Source organism: Sphaeramia orbicularis, chromosome 12 (genome assembly GCF_902148855.1).
Source record: "Sphaeramia orbicularis chromosome 12, fSphaOr1.1, whole genome shotgun sequence".
NCBI lineage: Eukaryota > Metazoa > Chordata > Actinopteri > Kurtiformes > Apogonidae > Sphaeramia > Sphaeramia orbicularis.
This window is the reverse complement of record NC_043968.1, coordinates 30,765,516-30,784,408: the sequence shown is the minus strand read 5'-3', so window position 1 is coordinate 30,784,408 and position 18,893 is coordinate 30,765,516. Positions and strand designations below refer to the sequence as shown.

The window sequence follows — 18,893 nt, the reverse complement described above, 5'->3', positions numbered from 1 at the left end:
GAACTTTTAGCAGCAAACTTGAGTGTATAGTCTCAGTTATTTTTGGAAATAGTGATGTTCTTTGTATACGGTTTCTCCAACATGAAATAATGGAAAATTGAGTTTCCACAGTTGGTCTTAAAGCAGGCTACTGAAACAACTGTTGTGGATTTACTGTAGTGATCTGCATAAACTTACTGGAGATGATAATTTAATTCATTCAATTTTTTAAATTAAATTTAGAAGAAAAGTTTTGTTAATATAGTAAACAATATTACCTTGTAAAAATAAGTGTATTACTGTGAGACTATCATTATTGTCTTTAGGTACTATGCTTATTTTTACAAGGTAATTGTTTACTATATCAATACATCATAAAGTGTGTGTGTATATATATATATATATATATATATATATATATATATATATATATATATATATATATATATATATATACATCAAAAAATAAAGGTTTTATGTCAATGACTGATTCATTTAGACAACTTTCACAGAAGTATATTTAGCTGTATCAAGAGGTCAGCACAAGTACAGTATGTTAGATCATTATATTTTAGCCGTTCATCCATATCAGTGTACAGTATGTGACTTATTACATGTATTGTCCAGTGTGATGTGTACCATGTTGAACTTCCACATCATAAAACAAGGAAAATTAGATCAGTATGCAACAATTAACAGACACTGAATATTTGATAACACAGGTAAACACAAAGCCACTCACAGCTGTATTTAATGCATGTGTGTCCCAGTGTGTACATTGGTGTATATCTGGATGACTGAATCATTGTTCACTTGTTACACCACTGACATCACAGCTCTCTATACATGTTTCAGAAATCAAATCCTATGAATTTATCATGCTGCCCATGCAGAATGAACATCAGTGTGCAAAGTGCTTGTCAATTATGCATATACAGTACAGGAAATTCTTTTTACCTTGAGGTGAACCAGACTGCCTGATTTAACCCCTCACTTTGTTTGCAGTGAAACATGTATGAGCACAATAAAAGGAAGTCCCCATTTCAGACCCATATTATACCCAAGAGTGGAAACAAATGTAATGAAGCTGATAGTGGAGGTATGAAAGTTAACCAGTGAATTATTGATTCAAGATTAGATGATCCAACCATATTAAATTCTTAAATGATGATGATGATGATGATGATGATGATGATGATGATGATGATGATGATGATGATGCGATACCCTGTGTTGGTGTTTCTATCCATTCAAATGGGCTGAGGTGTAGCTGTAAAGCAGTCAGAACTGTAGTGATCTGAAACACCAGAGGAAATATTGAGAAGCCTACTGCTGTGACGCTTTGCCGTCCAGCAGCGGCCCCGTCGAGCAGATGTTACCGTGAGAGACGGGGCTGCTGCTGCTGCTGCTGCTGCTGCTGCAACAAGACACAAGACGCGTCTTGGATCACAAATAGGGATGCAGAGCGCATGCGCACTCGGCTCCGTTTACTGTAGGATATTCACCGTGGAGGAAAAAAGGGGGCAGGCAACAAATCAGGCTTTTTAAACAGCAAAATCCGACTTGTGCAATGTAAATAACCTCCAGGAGGGAGACGAAGTAGGATTATCAACAGGTAGGGGTTTGATTGATTTTGCGATCGGCTGTCTGTGTCATCTTTGTTTTGGCCTTGTCTTGTGTGGTGGCAATTCATAGCGGCGACTTGGAAATTATTCTAGTCTAATGGACGTGCGGATCCGCTACACTGTTATGCTTTATCCAGCCGTCTACCGATTTGGATGCAACATCGGCGATGTTATCCTGCGATGTGTTTTTGATTTTGGGTTGAAATCTGTCGGAATTAAGCGCGTGTAAGAGATTGGTCGGAGGATGCATAGGCGATTAACGCGTAAGTAAGCAATATTTATGACAATAAATGTCCTCAAATATTTAGTTTTTTTTTAGTCCTAAATAAAAGGCGAGCACCCACTAAGGACAGCCCCATAACACTGTCACCATCGAGCTTATTATTGTTATCTCTCAGCATCTTTTTGTAGTCCATCCCGACGATAATCACACCCGCGCATTAACAAGCAAATTGTCGACATGCGGTGTTTAGTGTCAGCATTACTCAGTATATTACCTTAACTCTTATAATTAGTCATATAAAACTGATCTGGAAAATGGAGGCAAGCTCAATAAACGCCCTAATGAGAACACTGCTTATTAACGTAAGACCCGTAATCCAGTTAACCTTTAATCAGACAAAAACATGGATGCTTTATTATGTATGCACCCTTCGTCGATTTTTCACAATGCATAAAGGCAGGGGCGAGTTTATTCGAGGCATCCACTGCTTTAGAGAACCTTCCTCTGTTCTGCAGGGTGGAGGGTGTGATCAAGAGCTTATTTTGGACTGCATTTCCCCCCCTAATGTTTCACAGTGCGCTAAAATGTAAAAGAAAAATGAAAAGGAGGAATATCCAAACGGAGGTTTTTCAGTATAACCCGACACAGGCGGATAAAATGCGTCGCCTCTTTTTGAAAGCTTGTCTGTATTTTTATTTTCTATTTTTTTTTTTTCCTGTCATGGTGCTTTTGTTCGGGAAATTCCATCTGAGCCATCTGAAGTAAAATTTTATTACTGTGCTTTAGTCTCATCATGCTTCACCGCTGTCTGTCTGTGTTTCTGTCTCTTGACAAAAGTGTTTAATCTTGGGCTGAGCTCTGCACTCTGGCATCTTACATGTTAAAATGTAAAAGAAAAGAAAGAAATCAGTGACAGACAGACAGACAGAACAAAATTATTGTTTATCACATTCTAGGCTGAGCAAGTGCAACTGAAAACAATGCAGCTGTTGTATGGCACTGAATGCTGATTGGTGGATAATATTTTTCAGGGATTTTTTTTAGGTGTGATGAGACAAAGGAACAAAGGATGCCTTAGAGGAGAGGTTGCCTATATGCCTGGAAACCTCTTCAAAGCACACCGCCAAATGGATCTAACGCATCCCCCTGCCACCTCTAGATCATGATACTTGGCTGAAGCTATTCCGCTATCTTTATGATCCCTCCTCCATCTATGGCGAACTATAGCCATGCAGGGGACCACACCATCTTGCAGAATGTCTCTCCTCTTGCCACGTTCCTCAAACTGACCTCTCTGGGTTTCATCATTGGAGTCGGTGTGGTTGGGAACCTCCTGATCTCCATCCTGCTGGTTAAAGACAAGAGCCTGCACAGAGCGCCCTACTATTTCCTGCTGGACCTGTGCGCCTCTGATATCCTGCGTTCCGCCATCTGCTTCCCCTTTGTCTTCACCTCGGTTAAGAATGGATCTGCCTGGACCTACGGCACGCTGACCTGTAAAGTGATTGCCTTCCTGGGGGTGCTCTCCTGTTTCCATACGGCATTCATGCTCTTCTGTGTCAGTGTCACTCGCTACCTGGCCATAGCACATCATCGTTTCTACACCAAGAGGCTAACCTTCTGGACCTGTCTGGCTGTCATCTGTATGGTCTGGACGTTGTCTGTTGCTATGGCATTCCCGCCGGTGCTAGATGTAGGGACGTACTCTTTTATACGGGAGGAGGACCAATGCACATTCCAGCACCGCTCCTTTAGGGCGAATGATTCTCTGGGCTTCATGCTCCTGCTGGCGCTCATCCTCCTGGCCACACAGCTGGTTTACCTCAAGCTCATCTTCTTCGTCCATGATCGTCGAAAGATGAAACCAGTCCAGTTCGTGCCTGCAGTCAGCCAGAACTGGACCTTCCACGGGCCAGGGGCCAGCGGGCAGGCAGCGGCTAACTGGCTGGCTGGATTTGGTCGAGGCCCCACCCCGCCTACTTTGCTGGGTATCAGGCAGAACAGCAACGCAGCGGGCCGCAGGCGTCTACTGGTGTTGGATGAATTCAAAACGGAGAAGAGAATTAGTAGGATGTTCTACATCATGACGTTTTTCTTCCTGGCTCTGTGGGGGCCCTATCTGGTAGCCTGTTACTGGAGGGTGTTTGCAAGGGGCCCTGTTGTCCCCGGGGGCTACCTGACAGCGGCCGTGTGGATGAGCTTTGCCCAGGCTGGGGTCAATCCTTTCATCTGCATCTTCTCCAACAGGGAGCTCCGGCGCTGCTTCAGCACCACTCTCCTCTACTGCAGAAAATCCAGGTTACCAAGGGAACCTTACTGCGTTATATGAAGGTTTTGCTGTGGGTTTTTTCTCATCTTTGTCTCTATTGCCCAGATTGATCTTGATCTGTTCCCATTGTACAGCGCACTCTGTCTTTCTCTCTCTCTCTCTTCTCTTCATCCTCCAGTTTCCTCCTGTTCCTCCTTCTCCTAACCCTTCTTTTCAGAGGTAGAAGGTGAACTGCCAATCACAAGGCTCTGCCAAGTTGATTGAATATCAAACGTATCAAACATGGAGGCTGAAGGGAATGGAATATGTTGGAGGTTTGGATCTCCTCCTGTTTTAATGTTCTAGTAAACAGACATTGTGGAAGGCCATGATGACGCAGAGAAGCAAAAAGTTGAAAAAAAAAAAAGAAAAAAGATTTGACAAAACAATGAAAACAAAACCTCTTGCTTTGGATATTTTGAAGATGCGTACATATGTAAGGTGTGACATACATAAAATATGAAAAGAAAAAGAAAAAGAACATAAAACAAAGAAATGATACCTCTCAAGGAATCACTGGAAATGTTTTACATTTTAAGAGTTGCACTAAAAAGAAGATGTAAAGATGCTTTTTTGGTCAACAGTTGCCAGTTGCATTGCAAGGACAACTTTTTCTCTTTTTTTCCAAACTAAACAATGAATGCTTTAATTTGCAACAGACTACACAATCGCTGTAAGTAAAGCAAAACTTGTTGACTGTTGGAATACACCATCACAAGAGGATAAAATGGTTTTAATGTAAGTGATATCTTTTTCATTTACTGGGTGGGGGCTTAACGATGGGGATTTACAATGTGTGGTTTTGAAGTTGCAACTTAAAACTAGAAATTATTTCTTGTAGTTTTATGATCCATATGTCCCTAGTGTCTGGCATTGTTATTTTCTTATCACCTTTTACAAAAAAAGAGGAAAAAAAGATGAAGTGATGTTTGGATTTTTAAAAAAGTTGCTTTTAAGATCAACCTTGTGCTTAAAAAAGACATTGAAGAAGTAGTTAAATGTTTCATCATATCCATGTACCTAAACACTATCATATTGTTACAGTATTGCTGATGCCACTCCGGGTGTTCTTGCCTTAATGGTTATGATATTGTCATGTTATTTTTTATTTCCTTCACTCTTAAGAAGTCTTTCTTTAGATGCAAAGGGAGTTTTTCTTTTTTCACATCAATGTGAAGTGCATGTCCATTTTAAAAGCTGGTCCACTCCCATGAGCATCACGGGCCATACACTGAGCAGCCCATTTTTATTCTGCAATGGTTTGCTACACCCCACAGAGTGCTCATAGCACAGGGAGTGTGTGAGAGCGTGTGTGTGTGTGTGTGTGTGTGTGAGAGAGAGAGAGAGAGAGAGAGAGAGAGAGAGAGAGAGAGAGAGAGAGAGAGGGTGTGTGTGTGTGTGTGTAACTGGATGTGTGTGTGTGTATTTATCAGACTATGTGTGTGTGTGTGTGTGTGCTGTGTGGATCAGACAACAGTCACTTCAAGACCAGAGCCTTAGTATGAAATCTTGCACAATTTGTAAAAAATGTTAAAGAAAAAAAAAAGACATTTAAGGCACACTGTCTTGTTTCTACTTTCCCTACATTTGCTCTCTACTGATTGTTTTCAATGACTTACTTTTTTCTCTTGTGGCCATTTTAATATTTATTATCTATTCTTTTTTGTATATTATAGATAGATTGTGTGTAAGTATGTGAGTCTTTCATTTTGAAGTCCCGAATGTGAGTACAGTTTCAGTTAGGACTGCATTTGCTGAAAGTTAACTGTGTAATCTGTTGCTTTTTGAAAATAAAAAGTTTCCATTTTGCAAAATTGTTTTTATCCCTCTCATTGGTTGAAGATCATGTACCAATTCCAACAAATGGATAATATAGATAAAACCCCTGCATTTTTAGATCTATAATGTGATTTTTCCAACTTAATTCATAAGGCGTCTTTCAAAAAAAAACACAGCAAATGAATACGGGGATAATCATGATGAATGCTCAGTCTTTTAACACCACTGTTGAATATTTCAATATTTTGTGTTTAATATGCTCATGAGAGATGGTGTTTCTACTAGGATTTTACATAAATGTGTCATTTCTGTTTTTACTAACAGTCTGTCAATGAGAAAAGAATGAAAATCTTAAATATGCCTCCTTTGGAAAACAGTCTTTTGTCATTTGCAGAACCTGAGACACCTTGTCAAATCAGAATATATGCTCAATATTGTCAATGAATTTAAAGTGTGTTTGACTTTTAACAGGAGTGAAAATATCTATGAATATATTTGGGGGACACTCACCCAGTTTTCCATTCTATTTTAAAATGGTATGCCACTGGATTGCAGATTTGATATATGCATCTGGAATATGGAATAATTGCAAACCACTCAGGATTAATGGATACCCTCCAGTGTGCCCTGTAGCCACAAATGACATAGGTTTGTCCTCTTTTCTCACTGTTAAGGTCACATTGATGTGCACACAATGGGAATTGGGAAAAAAAAAAAAGAAGAAATCTGAACATGTTAACAATTGAGGTTTTCATATCAAATATCCATCCATTTAATAAGAATATTACTATTGAAAGTGCAAGATGATTGAAAAATATAAAATTAATTTTTAAAAAAAGGGGTTTCATTTATATTTTGGCATTCTTCAGCTTCTTCAGGAAAAAAAAAAATCAAAATTTTGTTTGAATTTAATGTAAAATATGGGTTGGAGGGAACTTGAGGCAATAGTGCTCCCTTTGTTTAAAATATCTGTAAGGCAAATGACGGCCATAAGGTGTGTTTATTCAAAAGCTGAGGGTAAAAAAAAAAAAAAAAAAAAAAAAAAAAAAAAAAAAATATATATATATATATATATATATATATATATATATTTATTTATTTATTTATTTATTTATATTTATATATTTATATAGTTGCAATATTCTGTCAATGTCTGAAAGCCAAAATGTGCATCCATGAATACAGGCTGCCCATCAGAACACAAGATTTCTAATTAACTATTTTATATTGTTTCTGTTCAGAAATGACCTGAACCTGGGTGCCTGAGAACAAAACATAAAAAAATAAATATATATGATGCTGAAATGGCTTGTAAACACTCCAGGTAATTGCATTGGGCATGCAAGTTGTGTTGATGGGAAATATCTATCAGGGATCCATTTTCATTACATGCTTTACAATTACTGTTTTATTCTGGACATTGATCATTCCAGTTTGGACCCTGGAGGGCCAAGTCAAATGTTTTGAAAGCACTGATTGAAATTTCTCTGTTCAATGTTGTGAAAGTGATGGTTAGAAATCATCAAGTACTTTGGGTGTTGTTTTCCTAAATGTTCTTTTTTTTTTTTTTTTCGCTGTGCCATTGTGCTTTTGTTACATATTCAGTAGAAATCTTTTTGTCCAATGCTTCTTACAATTGAGGGGTGGAATGAGGTAGTCGTTGATGAAACCAGACATGACATTTTGTGGGATTTAATCTTTAACTCTGAGACTGAAACTGTGCAATTTGAAATGGAGCATGCATTAACATCTCACTTATGTATATTTTAGCCTCATTCAGCATATGCAAATGAAAAAAAAAAAAAATGGTGTCACTTTTGAGCACTGGCCCATTTTCTCATATGTTTATTTGAGTGCCCTAGTAATTCTGTTTCTCTCCACGTCTGAGTGAAGATGACAGGCAGAGGTGGTCGGCTTGAAAGCGGCAGACAAGCGCTCATATTGAACTATTTTCCCTCCAAGGTACCATCTCTACTGAGAAACATGGAGAAGCATATTGTTCATAATCAAAGCAATTAGGATGCTGTAACATCGTTTAGATCATGGAAGAAAGAAAACTGGTGTGTGCTTCACTTTCGTGAGGCAATTATAATGCTTTACTGGAAATACTTTTCATAGAATGATCAGAAGATTTTCTATTGGATTTTGGCTGCCAATGAATAAGACAACCATCCCTAATTCCATGTCACTCTCCTTGTATCTCGCAGGATTTGCGTAGACAATTTCAGTTTTTTAATGGACTGCCAATGGGCTCTGAAAAAAGCATCTCACCCTAGCCCTCATTTGCTATCTATAATTTGAGTAAATACCATCTGTTGACTGAGAAACATTGGCTTTTTCTAAAAGGGGGGAAAAGCTCATCTAATGTGAGCCTTTCTGCACTCTTAAGCATTTTCTATTTGTATAATGTACGCCAAACCTTAATTAAAGTGCAGTAAGGGTCTGTGCTGAGAAGCACTCAAATATGGAAAGCTGCCTTGAATGATATAAAGTGGACGACTTAATCTTCTGACAAGCTACTCAGGAAAAAGGAAGAATTGCTTTCTGTCTTGGCATCACCCTGCACTGCATATTTGTTTGATTGTGACTGTGTTTGCCTGAGAACCAAGCTAGAAATATAATGGCACAATATGTTTTGCATAATTTCTCCAGGGCATTCATTTTGTTTTGTGAAATGACATTTACCTACAATGTATTTCCTCGGCTTTTTTCCGTAGGTTGTTCAAACGATTATTACTCTTTGTGTGTTTTGTTTTGTGCACCTCTGCATAGTATGTGGCTGCAGGTTTTCATGTTTGTCTTCAAACAGGTCAATACACTTCCAGTGTGTCAGAACAGTCTGTGAAGCCAAATAGTTCTCTTTGGCAAACTCATCTGCATAACTACATGGTTGACAGTCATCAAAGTGCAGGGCTGCAGTGGTTTTCTCTCTAATGGTTTTACAGCTTTGTGACTAATGTGCCACGGCAAATTGGTAACGGTCAAATGAATGATAACGTGCAAGTACCAAATGTTGCCTTCATAGTGTGTGAGTGTGTGTCTATATGTGTACATGTGTGAAATATCCTCTTTTTTTCTGCTCTATGCTGCTGTTAGTGCTTAATTCTACCCTGATTTATGTCTACTCATAATCCATTGTTTATATTTTGTATAATGGTCAGTCATTTTCCAAAGTCATTAGACATAAACACAAAAGGTCACTAAACCATCTGGGACAAAGTAAGCAAATCCTTTTAGTAACAAGCTGGATTACTCTAACAGATTTTTTTTTTGTATTATTATGCTGTGTACATGTGCAGAATTTGGAAGAAAGCTGCTTTTCAGCTCTGTCTTTATTATTTGTATAGTCACAAACAAAAATCCTAATGTCGTCTATGGTCCTGTAACATTCACCCAAGATACGGAAGAATAAGGTGGCATTAGGTAATGATACGGGAGGAGAGATGGCCAATAAAACAGAACATAATGATGATTTCTACTCCCAGGGGGGCGGTCTTGGGGAGAAAAAATGTTGTTGCATTTATTGTCTGACAAGCTATTATCGGCAGCACAGGCCTCTGAATACCAATGATCAATGAGATGTCTGATAAAAAAAAATTTGCAAGTGGATAAAGATTCCTCCACATAATATCCCAGTGTTCACGTCTCCATTTCCAACAACCTCCACCCCTCCTTTCCTCCCAACTCCTGCAGCCCATCATGCAAATGCCTTATATAAAGAATATCCCTGCTTTAAATATTAACTGATTAAATTGCGGATGGAGCTTCAAAGGTTCCGTCCTGCATATTTAAACAGTATTTTTTTTCTTTCTCCTGTTATGTGAGATTCAGTAGTTGAATCATTTCTCTGGAAATCTGCTAGGAGCAAAATTTGAGAAGGAGGACTTAGTTCTATATTTGGCATCACACCTGTATGCACTAGGTTGATTTTTATGCTCGTGTTACTCTTTGCATGTCAGTGGTAATGTTTTATTTGCACATTGGTGGGTTACAGACACAAGCCTCATGGTTTTCTGTGCATGATTGTTGTGTGTGAAAATACACTTTCTGTGAAATGTTGGTTTTCTGCTTGGTTTAAACTATCTAAAGATTGTATGACAATGCAATGCTTTCTACTTCATACATGACTCTTATGTCAATATGTCCCACCATCTAAAGCAGGGGTGTCAAACTCATTTTAGTTCATGGGCCTCATTAAGCCAAATTTGATCTGAAGTGGGCCGGACCAGCGAGATAATAGCATAATAATATATAAATAATGTTAACTCCAACCTTTTCTCTACGCTTTAGAGTGAAAAAAGTAAAATTATGAGATGAAAATGTTTACATCTACCAACTATCCTTTAAAACAATGTGAATAACATGAACAAACTTCTTAAGAAAACTAAGTGCAATTTTAACAATATTATGTCTCAGTTTGTCATTTACACATTTAAATTACAACTTACAGATCACAGTGGATCAACAAACACACAAAACATTTAATAACAGGCAGAATATTGGTAAACTTGCACTTCAGACATTTCAAAATATTCGTATTTGTTCAGGTTATTTGCGTTTTTGTGAAATGATAGTTCATTTTAGTGTAAATACAGTAAAATGACATGACAGTGTTTACATTTACAAAGAGAAAAATTTGGAGTTGTGACTTTTTGTAGGTTATTATCATAGTATTGTAGCGTAGAAGTCTCTCCAAAAAAAAAAAAAAAATGTTGGGCGCCAGACAGGAGAAGGGTAAATTACACCTCAACCTGTCAAATTTATAAAGTATTTAACTTAGATGGGACAGAAAGCTGCTCACTTCATTGCTACAAAACAACATATAATCAGACCACACTATACAGTTAAGGTTGCTTACTTTTCTTGTTTAAAATCAATAATTCATAATCTTCAACACATAATCATCATCAAAACATTTCAAAAATATCCATGAACTCAAACAAGTATTAAATCAGGATACAGTAAATTAAACAGACATTAAATCAAACTTAGGGAGTAGTCTGATCTGACCTACTTGAGATTAAATTGGTTTGTATGTGGAACCTCAATTAAGATGATTCAAATCTTCAGTGTAATTTTTGCATTTCACAAATTCATCCCACGGGCCAGACCGGACCCTTTGGCGGGCCAGATTTGGTCCCTGGGCCGCATGTTTGAGACCTCTGCTCTAAAGGAAATGAAATATATGAATTTTGCAGTGCTGATGCAGGGTATGTGCGTACTTTGCTGCTGTACTTATAGCTTCAAAGACTTGGCTCTGAAAAAGCGAAAACATAATGTTTTAGCAGTGAGAGTTGCAGGTGCACAAAGCCTTTTGTGTTGAACAGAGCAAGCCCTACACCACTGAGCTGTTTATGGGAATGTAAATATGTAATGTAAAATGAGCATTATGCTATCGCACTGGAAACAGATGTTTGAGTTGAGTGGGAAAAGCTGAAGCAGTTTGTAGTGTGCAGGTCAGAATGTAAGATTACATAGGTTGTGTTTCTTTACAGTTAAATCCTCTTGGTTGCAGAGGGAGTCGTGAGTAAACATGTCCCCTTAGCTGCTAAGACTTAGGATGAGTGATGGAGCCACGGATAGATCGCGATTGGTGGATGCGGCGGGTTAGTACTTAAGCACATGTACACCAAAGTTAGAATATGTGAAGAGAGAGAGTGTACTGGTCGTGAGTAATCCTCCAACAAGGATTACCCATGTCTTTCATGCTAGATTAAAGGGTCCCATGATACCCGCTACGCCGTCCATGTCCTGATGGGGAAACAATGTACTGGATGACAATTTATCAGCACCATCATCTGTATCATCTTTTGTTGCTAATATCTGCTGAGAATAAGTGTGGGTTGAATTGCTTTTGTGTAGTCTTTTTTTTTTTTTTTTTTTTTTTTTTCCGTACTCCAGAATTGGGAGGCTGACCAATCCCAAGCCAAGTGGTCGCTCTGTATCTGTGTGTCGGCAAGTGTATGGAGATAATCATCTTATCCACCAGGCGCTGCAGACACACACACATATGCACCCAGACTTTGAAATGAGGAGATCTGGCTGACATACCTATGGTAGTCAGTGGAGAGGAGGAGAAATATTTGGGTCACATGAAAATTAAATAGAATGTGGCGATTTCTTTTGATGGTTGTTACATGTGACCAAAAAAAAAAAGGTTTCCACCAATGAGCCTTTTATTCCACTCTTATGGTACTCAAATTACACCAAGCTTGTAGTAAAACTGACAAAACTAGCAGGCATTGCAAACATTTTCTAACTGAGTAAAATATTCAGAAGATGGTATGTGGCTTATAGGGGGCTTTTAGAGTATTATGATTCTCAGCAAGAAGGCTGAAACGACCATATTCTCATAGAAGTGCATTTGCAGAGGGCAATCTGTCATGATGAAAAGCCAAACATGTACATTATGGTGCCTATTTGCAATGTATAACCAACTGCTTACATCTGCTCACAGTGGGGGCACATCGGCCCCCAGAGGAGCATAGCAAATAAATATTAAAGAGATAGAAGCTGAATTTGAAGGAGAGTTTATGCATTTAAAAGATAAGAGATGAACTCTAGCGCTTTGCAGTTATTTTAAAGCTTTCCTCTCTTTGGCTTTAATAATGTTGTTCTGTGGATGGCATATTTATTTATTTATCACATATTTACGTCATGGAAATTGGGGAATGTGTTTAGAGGTGTTTATACAGGCGATTTGTTCCCACTAATTCGCCATGTTTTGTGATGAATCCAAGGGCTTTTGGAGAGGGGGTGGGGGTTGGGGGTGGGGACGGGAGTTAATCCACTCGTTTTCTTGTGTTCCAGCCTGTTCAGCACATTCTGTGTCTCTCTTTTTCTCTCTCTCTCTCTCTCTCTCTCTCTCCCTCCTTCCTTTATTTTTGGAAACATCTCATTCTTGTGAGTCAGGCCCGTCATGCTCACAAAGGCTTGGTCTAGCAAGCTCTCGCCTCCTCCTCCTCTGTGCCTGTGTCTATGATGTTTATGATATTAGAGCTGAAAAGAGATGGGCAGGAGGAAATAGAACTCTTCATCTCTTTCAGTCAGAGATGGAGAGGTAATCATTAATGCTGGGTGAATTTGGGATTCGCCACATTTACAGTTTTGCATACCTGACAGAAAATGGATGGATATGTTTTGCCTCCGCTGGATCAAAGGGCCTTGAGAAGGTGACAGGCGGCAATTTCTAACCTGAGAGCGCAAACTTAAAATTCACTGAATTTATGCTCCATTTGTGCAACAGAATCAATGCGATGATGCATCCCCATTTTTGACATCCATCTTAATTTGTCGAGTGGTGTTGATAGCGTTGTTGATTGATGATACCTGACTTGACTGATAGCTGTGTCACCTCCACTTGTCTTGTCCATTTGTTGTCTTATCCATTTTTTAAACATCGCTACATGTAAAGGTATGAGCTAATTACCATGTTTGCTATGCTCTGTCACTTCTTTGAAGAGTTTTCTCGCAAATAAGACACGTCATGTTCAGAAAAATTTGCTAAATTAAGTTGCCTAGGAAACACAGAATTATAAAAGACGTAGATCATCCACCTGCCAGAGGATCCACACTGGGTCCATGATTAAATGGTGCATTGAGAAGGACGTTTTTGTTGGTTTGTATTTCATGTGCTTTGCAGAAGTATATAGCGTTATCTTTTTGTGACTTTCTGTTATCTGTTAGTGTATGTGGGAAAAGGATGACTCATCTTTTTGTGGTAATTATTCTGAGATAATCTGCTGTAACAAAACATTGTCTGCAGGACAAGAATGTTAATAATGACCAAGAACTTTTTCTGTCTTGAATAAGGACTTTATTTGCCTATAGACATGAGCTGAATGTCAAAACTACCCCTTGAATATGCTTATTATTTGCAATAATATTACTGTTTAGTTTGTTGCTTCATATAATGTATTGATGAGAAGAATGAGCTTAGATGAGCAGGCTCTTTCCCCTGGGATTTTTATATGTAAACATTCTATTTCACCGTATCTACAGCCATCAACTCTAATTTTTATCAGCTAACCCATAAATGCTCAAACATCCACTGTCGACCAAAACTATCTACTGACATAAACTGTTTAATAACTTCTGATCCATTAATCCTATCAATCCATGTAAATAATTGGCGTAAAATGCAGTTTTTTTATCTTTTCATGGTCATCAGATATGACCCATTTGGACGTTCAGAGGCTCCGTAGTTAACATTGAAACACTGTCATCTTCTACAACATTGATTCACCAGTAAAACAGATGGAGTTTAATAAATGACAGTGGTTGGAGACACTTGTTTTATGTTCAGTTAATGATAGATTTTACTGAACAAGTCACTTTTTATTCAGTTTTTTTCTGTTTTGATAAAATGATTGTTGAATTTGATGAACATCTACATAATCAGTGAATTAAATATAAGGAAATAGATGATTTTTATTGAAAAAATGCAGAGGATGATATAATAAAATGGTGAAATCATTTAGGAAAGGTTAAATAGAGAGAAAGATTTATTTGGGAACTGACACAAAGGTCATACTGGGTCTTTATGGGTTAATACAGTGCTACATACTTTAAAGGGTGAAACTAACAAATTGCTTTTGTTCTTTTTTTTTTTTGCATTTGTAATCACAAACCTCCAAAGTGATGTTTTGGAACAAAGTGGCCCAGTAGCTTACCTAAAAATGTTTCTCTCTACTATAAACATGGTCACCACAGTGAAAAAGTAATTTTCTACCTTCCGTGTTCAAGACATTCAATTTTCCTCTTGAAGAAGTATATTTGCTTCATAGATATAATAGCTGTCTACACCAGACTGACTACACTACTGGTATTTGCACGTCATAGGCTTATTCACCAGTGAAGGTATGGGTACGCTGTTGTGTAATGCTGTTTAATATTCTAGGTATTTACCTCTGATGCCATTTATCTTAAATAGTAAAATCTGTAGAAGCACCACATGTTAATTGTGATGAGGTGTAGCTCCTCATGCATCTCTAATTTTTGTGTGGTCTTGTGTTAGGAAAGCAGTAAAATAGTCTTGAAACAGAAAGGCCCTGAGCGAAGCCGCACAAAGCCATCATCATTAGTCATCAACAACAGCGCATGGCCCCTCAAAGCGCAGTGCTGTGAATGTTTCCTTCTAAATCACTGCTGCTATTCCTCCAGACACTCAAGTCCAGGTCTTCGTTGGCAAAATGCTATCAGGCACTTCATATACGGCAACAAAAAGCCTGTAAAGCCAATAAATTATAACAATATGGATCTGCATTAGTAGTTTACATGATATGTGTGCAGACAAGATTTCACAGTTGTACTGGTATTGATTGCTCTGGCTGTCTGTAATAATTATATATATTTACAATTTCATATCTGGAATTGAATAGACAGTTAATAAATACATCTTTTCTTTGTGACATGCTTTTTTTTTTTTTTTTTTAACTTAAATACGCCTATTGTATCTTAAATAAACGTATCTATCTTATTTTTTTAATGTAACATTTTACCCAATCATAGCTTCAGTTAAACTCCTGTCCACATTATGAAGGTAGATATGAGCCGTCATCTGTTTTGACCTGTTCTGCCCCAGCATGAGCCATCATTTATCAACATGATAGTCAAGGTTTAAGTACAGTGAACTACAAGTCACCTCTCTTGTGATTATAATTTTTTTTAAAATACAAATCTATTATCCACCTGTGTTAAATGTTTCTCTCTTTCCTCTTTGCCGAGTCTCTTATTGCCAAAAAAAAAAAAAAAAGTCTTATGATGGCTCGTTTTCATCTAATTTTGCCTTATGAACATTCAGACACTAGCTGAGGAAACACATCTTCATCCCTCTCTTATTGCTGTGACTACTCAATGAGGCTAAGATGCTACTTTGCCAAAAAACAAAAAAAAAAAGAAAGAGAAAGAGAAAGAGAAAGAGAAAAAATTGCCTCCAGCTAAGAAGAGAAGCAGCTCAGAACAGCAAACGTTGAATACAAGTTAAATCTTAGCCAGCAGTGGGCCAGCTCCTCGGTCCACAGTCCTGTGTGTGACACTTATGAACTGTATAATGTTTTAGTTCCTCCTGAAAGGCTTCCTTCCCTACTTACCACACAGACAACTCACTTCCCAAAATTTCTTAGTTGCCACATGAGTTGTTGTAGTAGCCATAGTGGGAATACATCTTTGAACAATCAGATTGGAGCAGAGTAATTATGCATTATATAACCTGTGTTTTAGAGCCATGCACACATGCATGGTTGGGTCTGGCATGAAAAAAAAAAAAAAGCAAAAACATTTATACTGGAGTACTGGCTGAGGGCTGCAGCCTTAACTACCAAGTCAGGTTTACATCATCAGCTATCTCCTATGTATTTTATAGAACATTATCCAATATTATGTTATATTATCTGGTATTATTTTGTATGTTTTCAGAAAGAAATTTAATGTTATGTTTCAAGGTTTTCTGTATTTTTTTTCCTGCATGTTAAATGAAACCCTATTTTTGAAGGCTGTCATGTCTCACTTAACCCATAAAGACCCACTGCTACTTTTGTGGCAGTTCCCAAATTATTTTTTTCACTACTTCTACCTTTCTTAACTGATTTATCATCAATATTGTCATAATATCATAAAATCCTAAGTATTTTGCATTTTTTGGTGTTAATCATGTATTTTCCTATATTTAATTCACAGATCATGTAGATATTTATAAAAACTCAGAGTAAATTTGGAGTTAATTATATCAAAACAGGGAAAAATGAAGAAAAAGGTAGTTTTTCTGCAAAGATATTGCTAATTGAATGTAAAAACAAGTGTCTCCATTTACTGTCATTGATCCAACTCCATGGGTTTTACTGGTGAATCAATGTTGTAGAAGATGATGGTGTTTCCATGGTAACTAGAGTCTCTGAACATCCAAGTGGGTCATATCTGGTAACCATGAAAAGATGACAAACTGTATTTTACACCAATAGTTTACATGTATTGATAGGATTAGTGGATCAACAGGTATTAAACAGTTTATATTTGTAGATGGTTTGTGTCACTGGTGGGTGTTTGGGTCTTTATGGGTTAATGAGTCCATGAAAGGGGGTAGACTTCTTGTTTCCTGTCCTCTCAAACCACTTCAATTACATAATGCTGGAAGTGCAGAAACAACTTGCAGGTTCACAGGCTTTTCCAGTGTTTGCATGTAAATAATTTAATGCATGTAAATAAAGTATACAGGGTTCCTTTTAGCCACAAACTTGTTACTGAAAATATGCAATGTTTAATTTTATTAAGGTCATACAGTACTGCCAGGCAATGAAATGTGTAACTGTCAACATCTTTAGATCCCTTCTTACTCGAAATGGTGCATTAACAACTCATATATACTGCATTATGGATAACAGGATGTATTGACAGTCATAGGCTTAGGAGAAATCCCTATACCACCACACATTTATACTCATAAACATGTCTTTTTTTGTACACATGCTTTTTCTGCATTTGCGTTTATATTTGTATATGTGTTGATTTACTACATATTTGCTCTCTTTGTATTAACTTTGTACGCTCATCCTCAATTCTCAGTTATTTTGCTGTTTATAAACCATGTTTTTCAAAGGCAATTGCATTTATGTTTTTTATATTAGTTCTATTGCAGTAAAATGGATCTCCTTGTACCATCTCCATAGGTAAATATCAGCACTGCGGCCTCTCTGTATCTCCCATAGAACTATGCATGACAACTGCTGTTTACAAGCTATGCAAATTAGCTGTAAGGTTAGCAACACCGTGAATATTTTATTTGTTCATTCTAATACTGACTCTAGCATTGTGGTGAATAATGATTGTTGCAACCTCTTGGGGACGCTAGCAGGGCTTTAGACTATTAGTCATGTTTATTCTTCAAGAAGTACAGTTATGTAAGATGTGACAACTGCTGTATTCTAGCTCTATGTTTGTACATTTGATAACAATAATAAGTGAGTGAAAATTTGCCAAAATGAAGACGGCAGACAATAGACCTCATATGCTTGGAATTAGCAGGCGAACAGTAGGTAAAATACTGGAGGGAATGTAGTGTTAATGTAATCAGTTCCATCAGCAGCTGGCTCGGCAGCTGAGGGCTGGTGTGTCACTGATATGATTACCTACTCATCCAGAGCTCTGATCTCATTGTTCCCAGACATGGAGGTGACTGGATAATACATGCATAATAATACAGGAGTGTCCTGCAGATAAAGCTTTGGTGGCTGCAGTGGAATCAGGTTGCATCTCAGATTCATTTTAAAGGTTGTCGTCTATCATAAGTGATCATTTATATTGTTTGTGACAGTAGTCATTGGACTGTTTGCTGGGTAATCCCTGGTGTAAGTTTAATCCTCACCTCAGCAAATACCATTAAACAACATATTAAGAAAGGACATGTTTTTAAGCAAAGAGCACCAAGCAGAGGAATTCTTGGCTCCGGTTGTTGCTTAGCAACATACGAAAACCCATTTGAAGCGTTCCATCTTTTTACTGAAATTTGAAGTATTTTTATCTTCAAAGCACCACACACTATTAGAAAAGCGCATCAGCATGTCCTTTCCATTGCAAATATGAGATAAAGAGGTCAGCATGTTAAAGAAAGATTCCTTGTTGATGTGTAACTTAATTGTCCCAGTGGTGTCGTGCATTGGCTAATAGAGAAGACTGCAGCTCCACTGGGAAACATCCACATATGACAAATACGCATTAGCATGTCCTTTGGTTTTCCTGAAATAAAACATGTCCTTGATAAACTGCCCAAAATGGTGTCATAAAAATACATATCTATACAAATCAGTGGTATTTCTTGGTGTGTGTGAAACTACTGTTTGATGGGCATCATTTACTTGGATTTCCATTTTTCTTCTTTTCCTGAGGAATAAATAAATCAATCTAAACAAGTGGTGCCAGGCACAACAAACCCTGCCCCTCACATGTATTTTTCCCGTTATACAGTCATGGAAAAAATGATTAGACC

The 18,893-nt window shown here is 37.6% G+C and overlaps 1 protein-coding gene across 4 annotated transcripts; it reads left to right on the top strand.

The window, feature by feature from the left end:
* Nucleotides 1–1,433: 1,433 nt before the first annotated feature.
* gpr85 (G protein-coupled receptor 85) lies at nucleotides 1,434–5,949 on the top strand. 4 transcript variants are annotated; one of them, XM_030150124.1, is made up of 3 exons: nucleotides 1,434–1,594; nucleotides 2,872–5,465; nucleotides 5,519–5,949. In XM_030150124.1, exon 2 carries the CDS (start codon nucleotides 3,023–3,025, stop codon nucleotides 4,154–4,156), a length of 1,134 nt encoding a protein of 377 aa, XP_030005984.1. In that variant the 5' UTR covers nucleotides 1,434–1,594; nucleotides 2,872–3,022; the 3' UTR covers nucleotides 4,157–5,465; nucleotides 5,519–5,949. The 4 variants fall into 4 exon arrangements, with proteins under 4 accessions (XP_030005984.1, XP_030005981.1, XP_030005983.1 ...); XM_030150121.1 differs by having other exon boundaries at nucleotides 2,859–5,465; XM_030150123.1 differs by having other exon boundaries at nucleotides 1,446–1,551; nucleotides 2,859–5,465.
* Nucleotides 5,950–18,893: the final 12,944 nt, after the last annotated feature.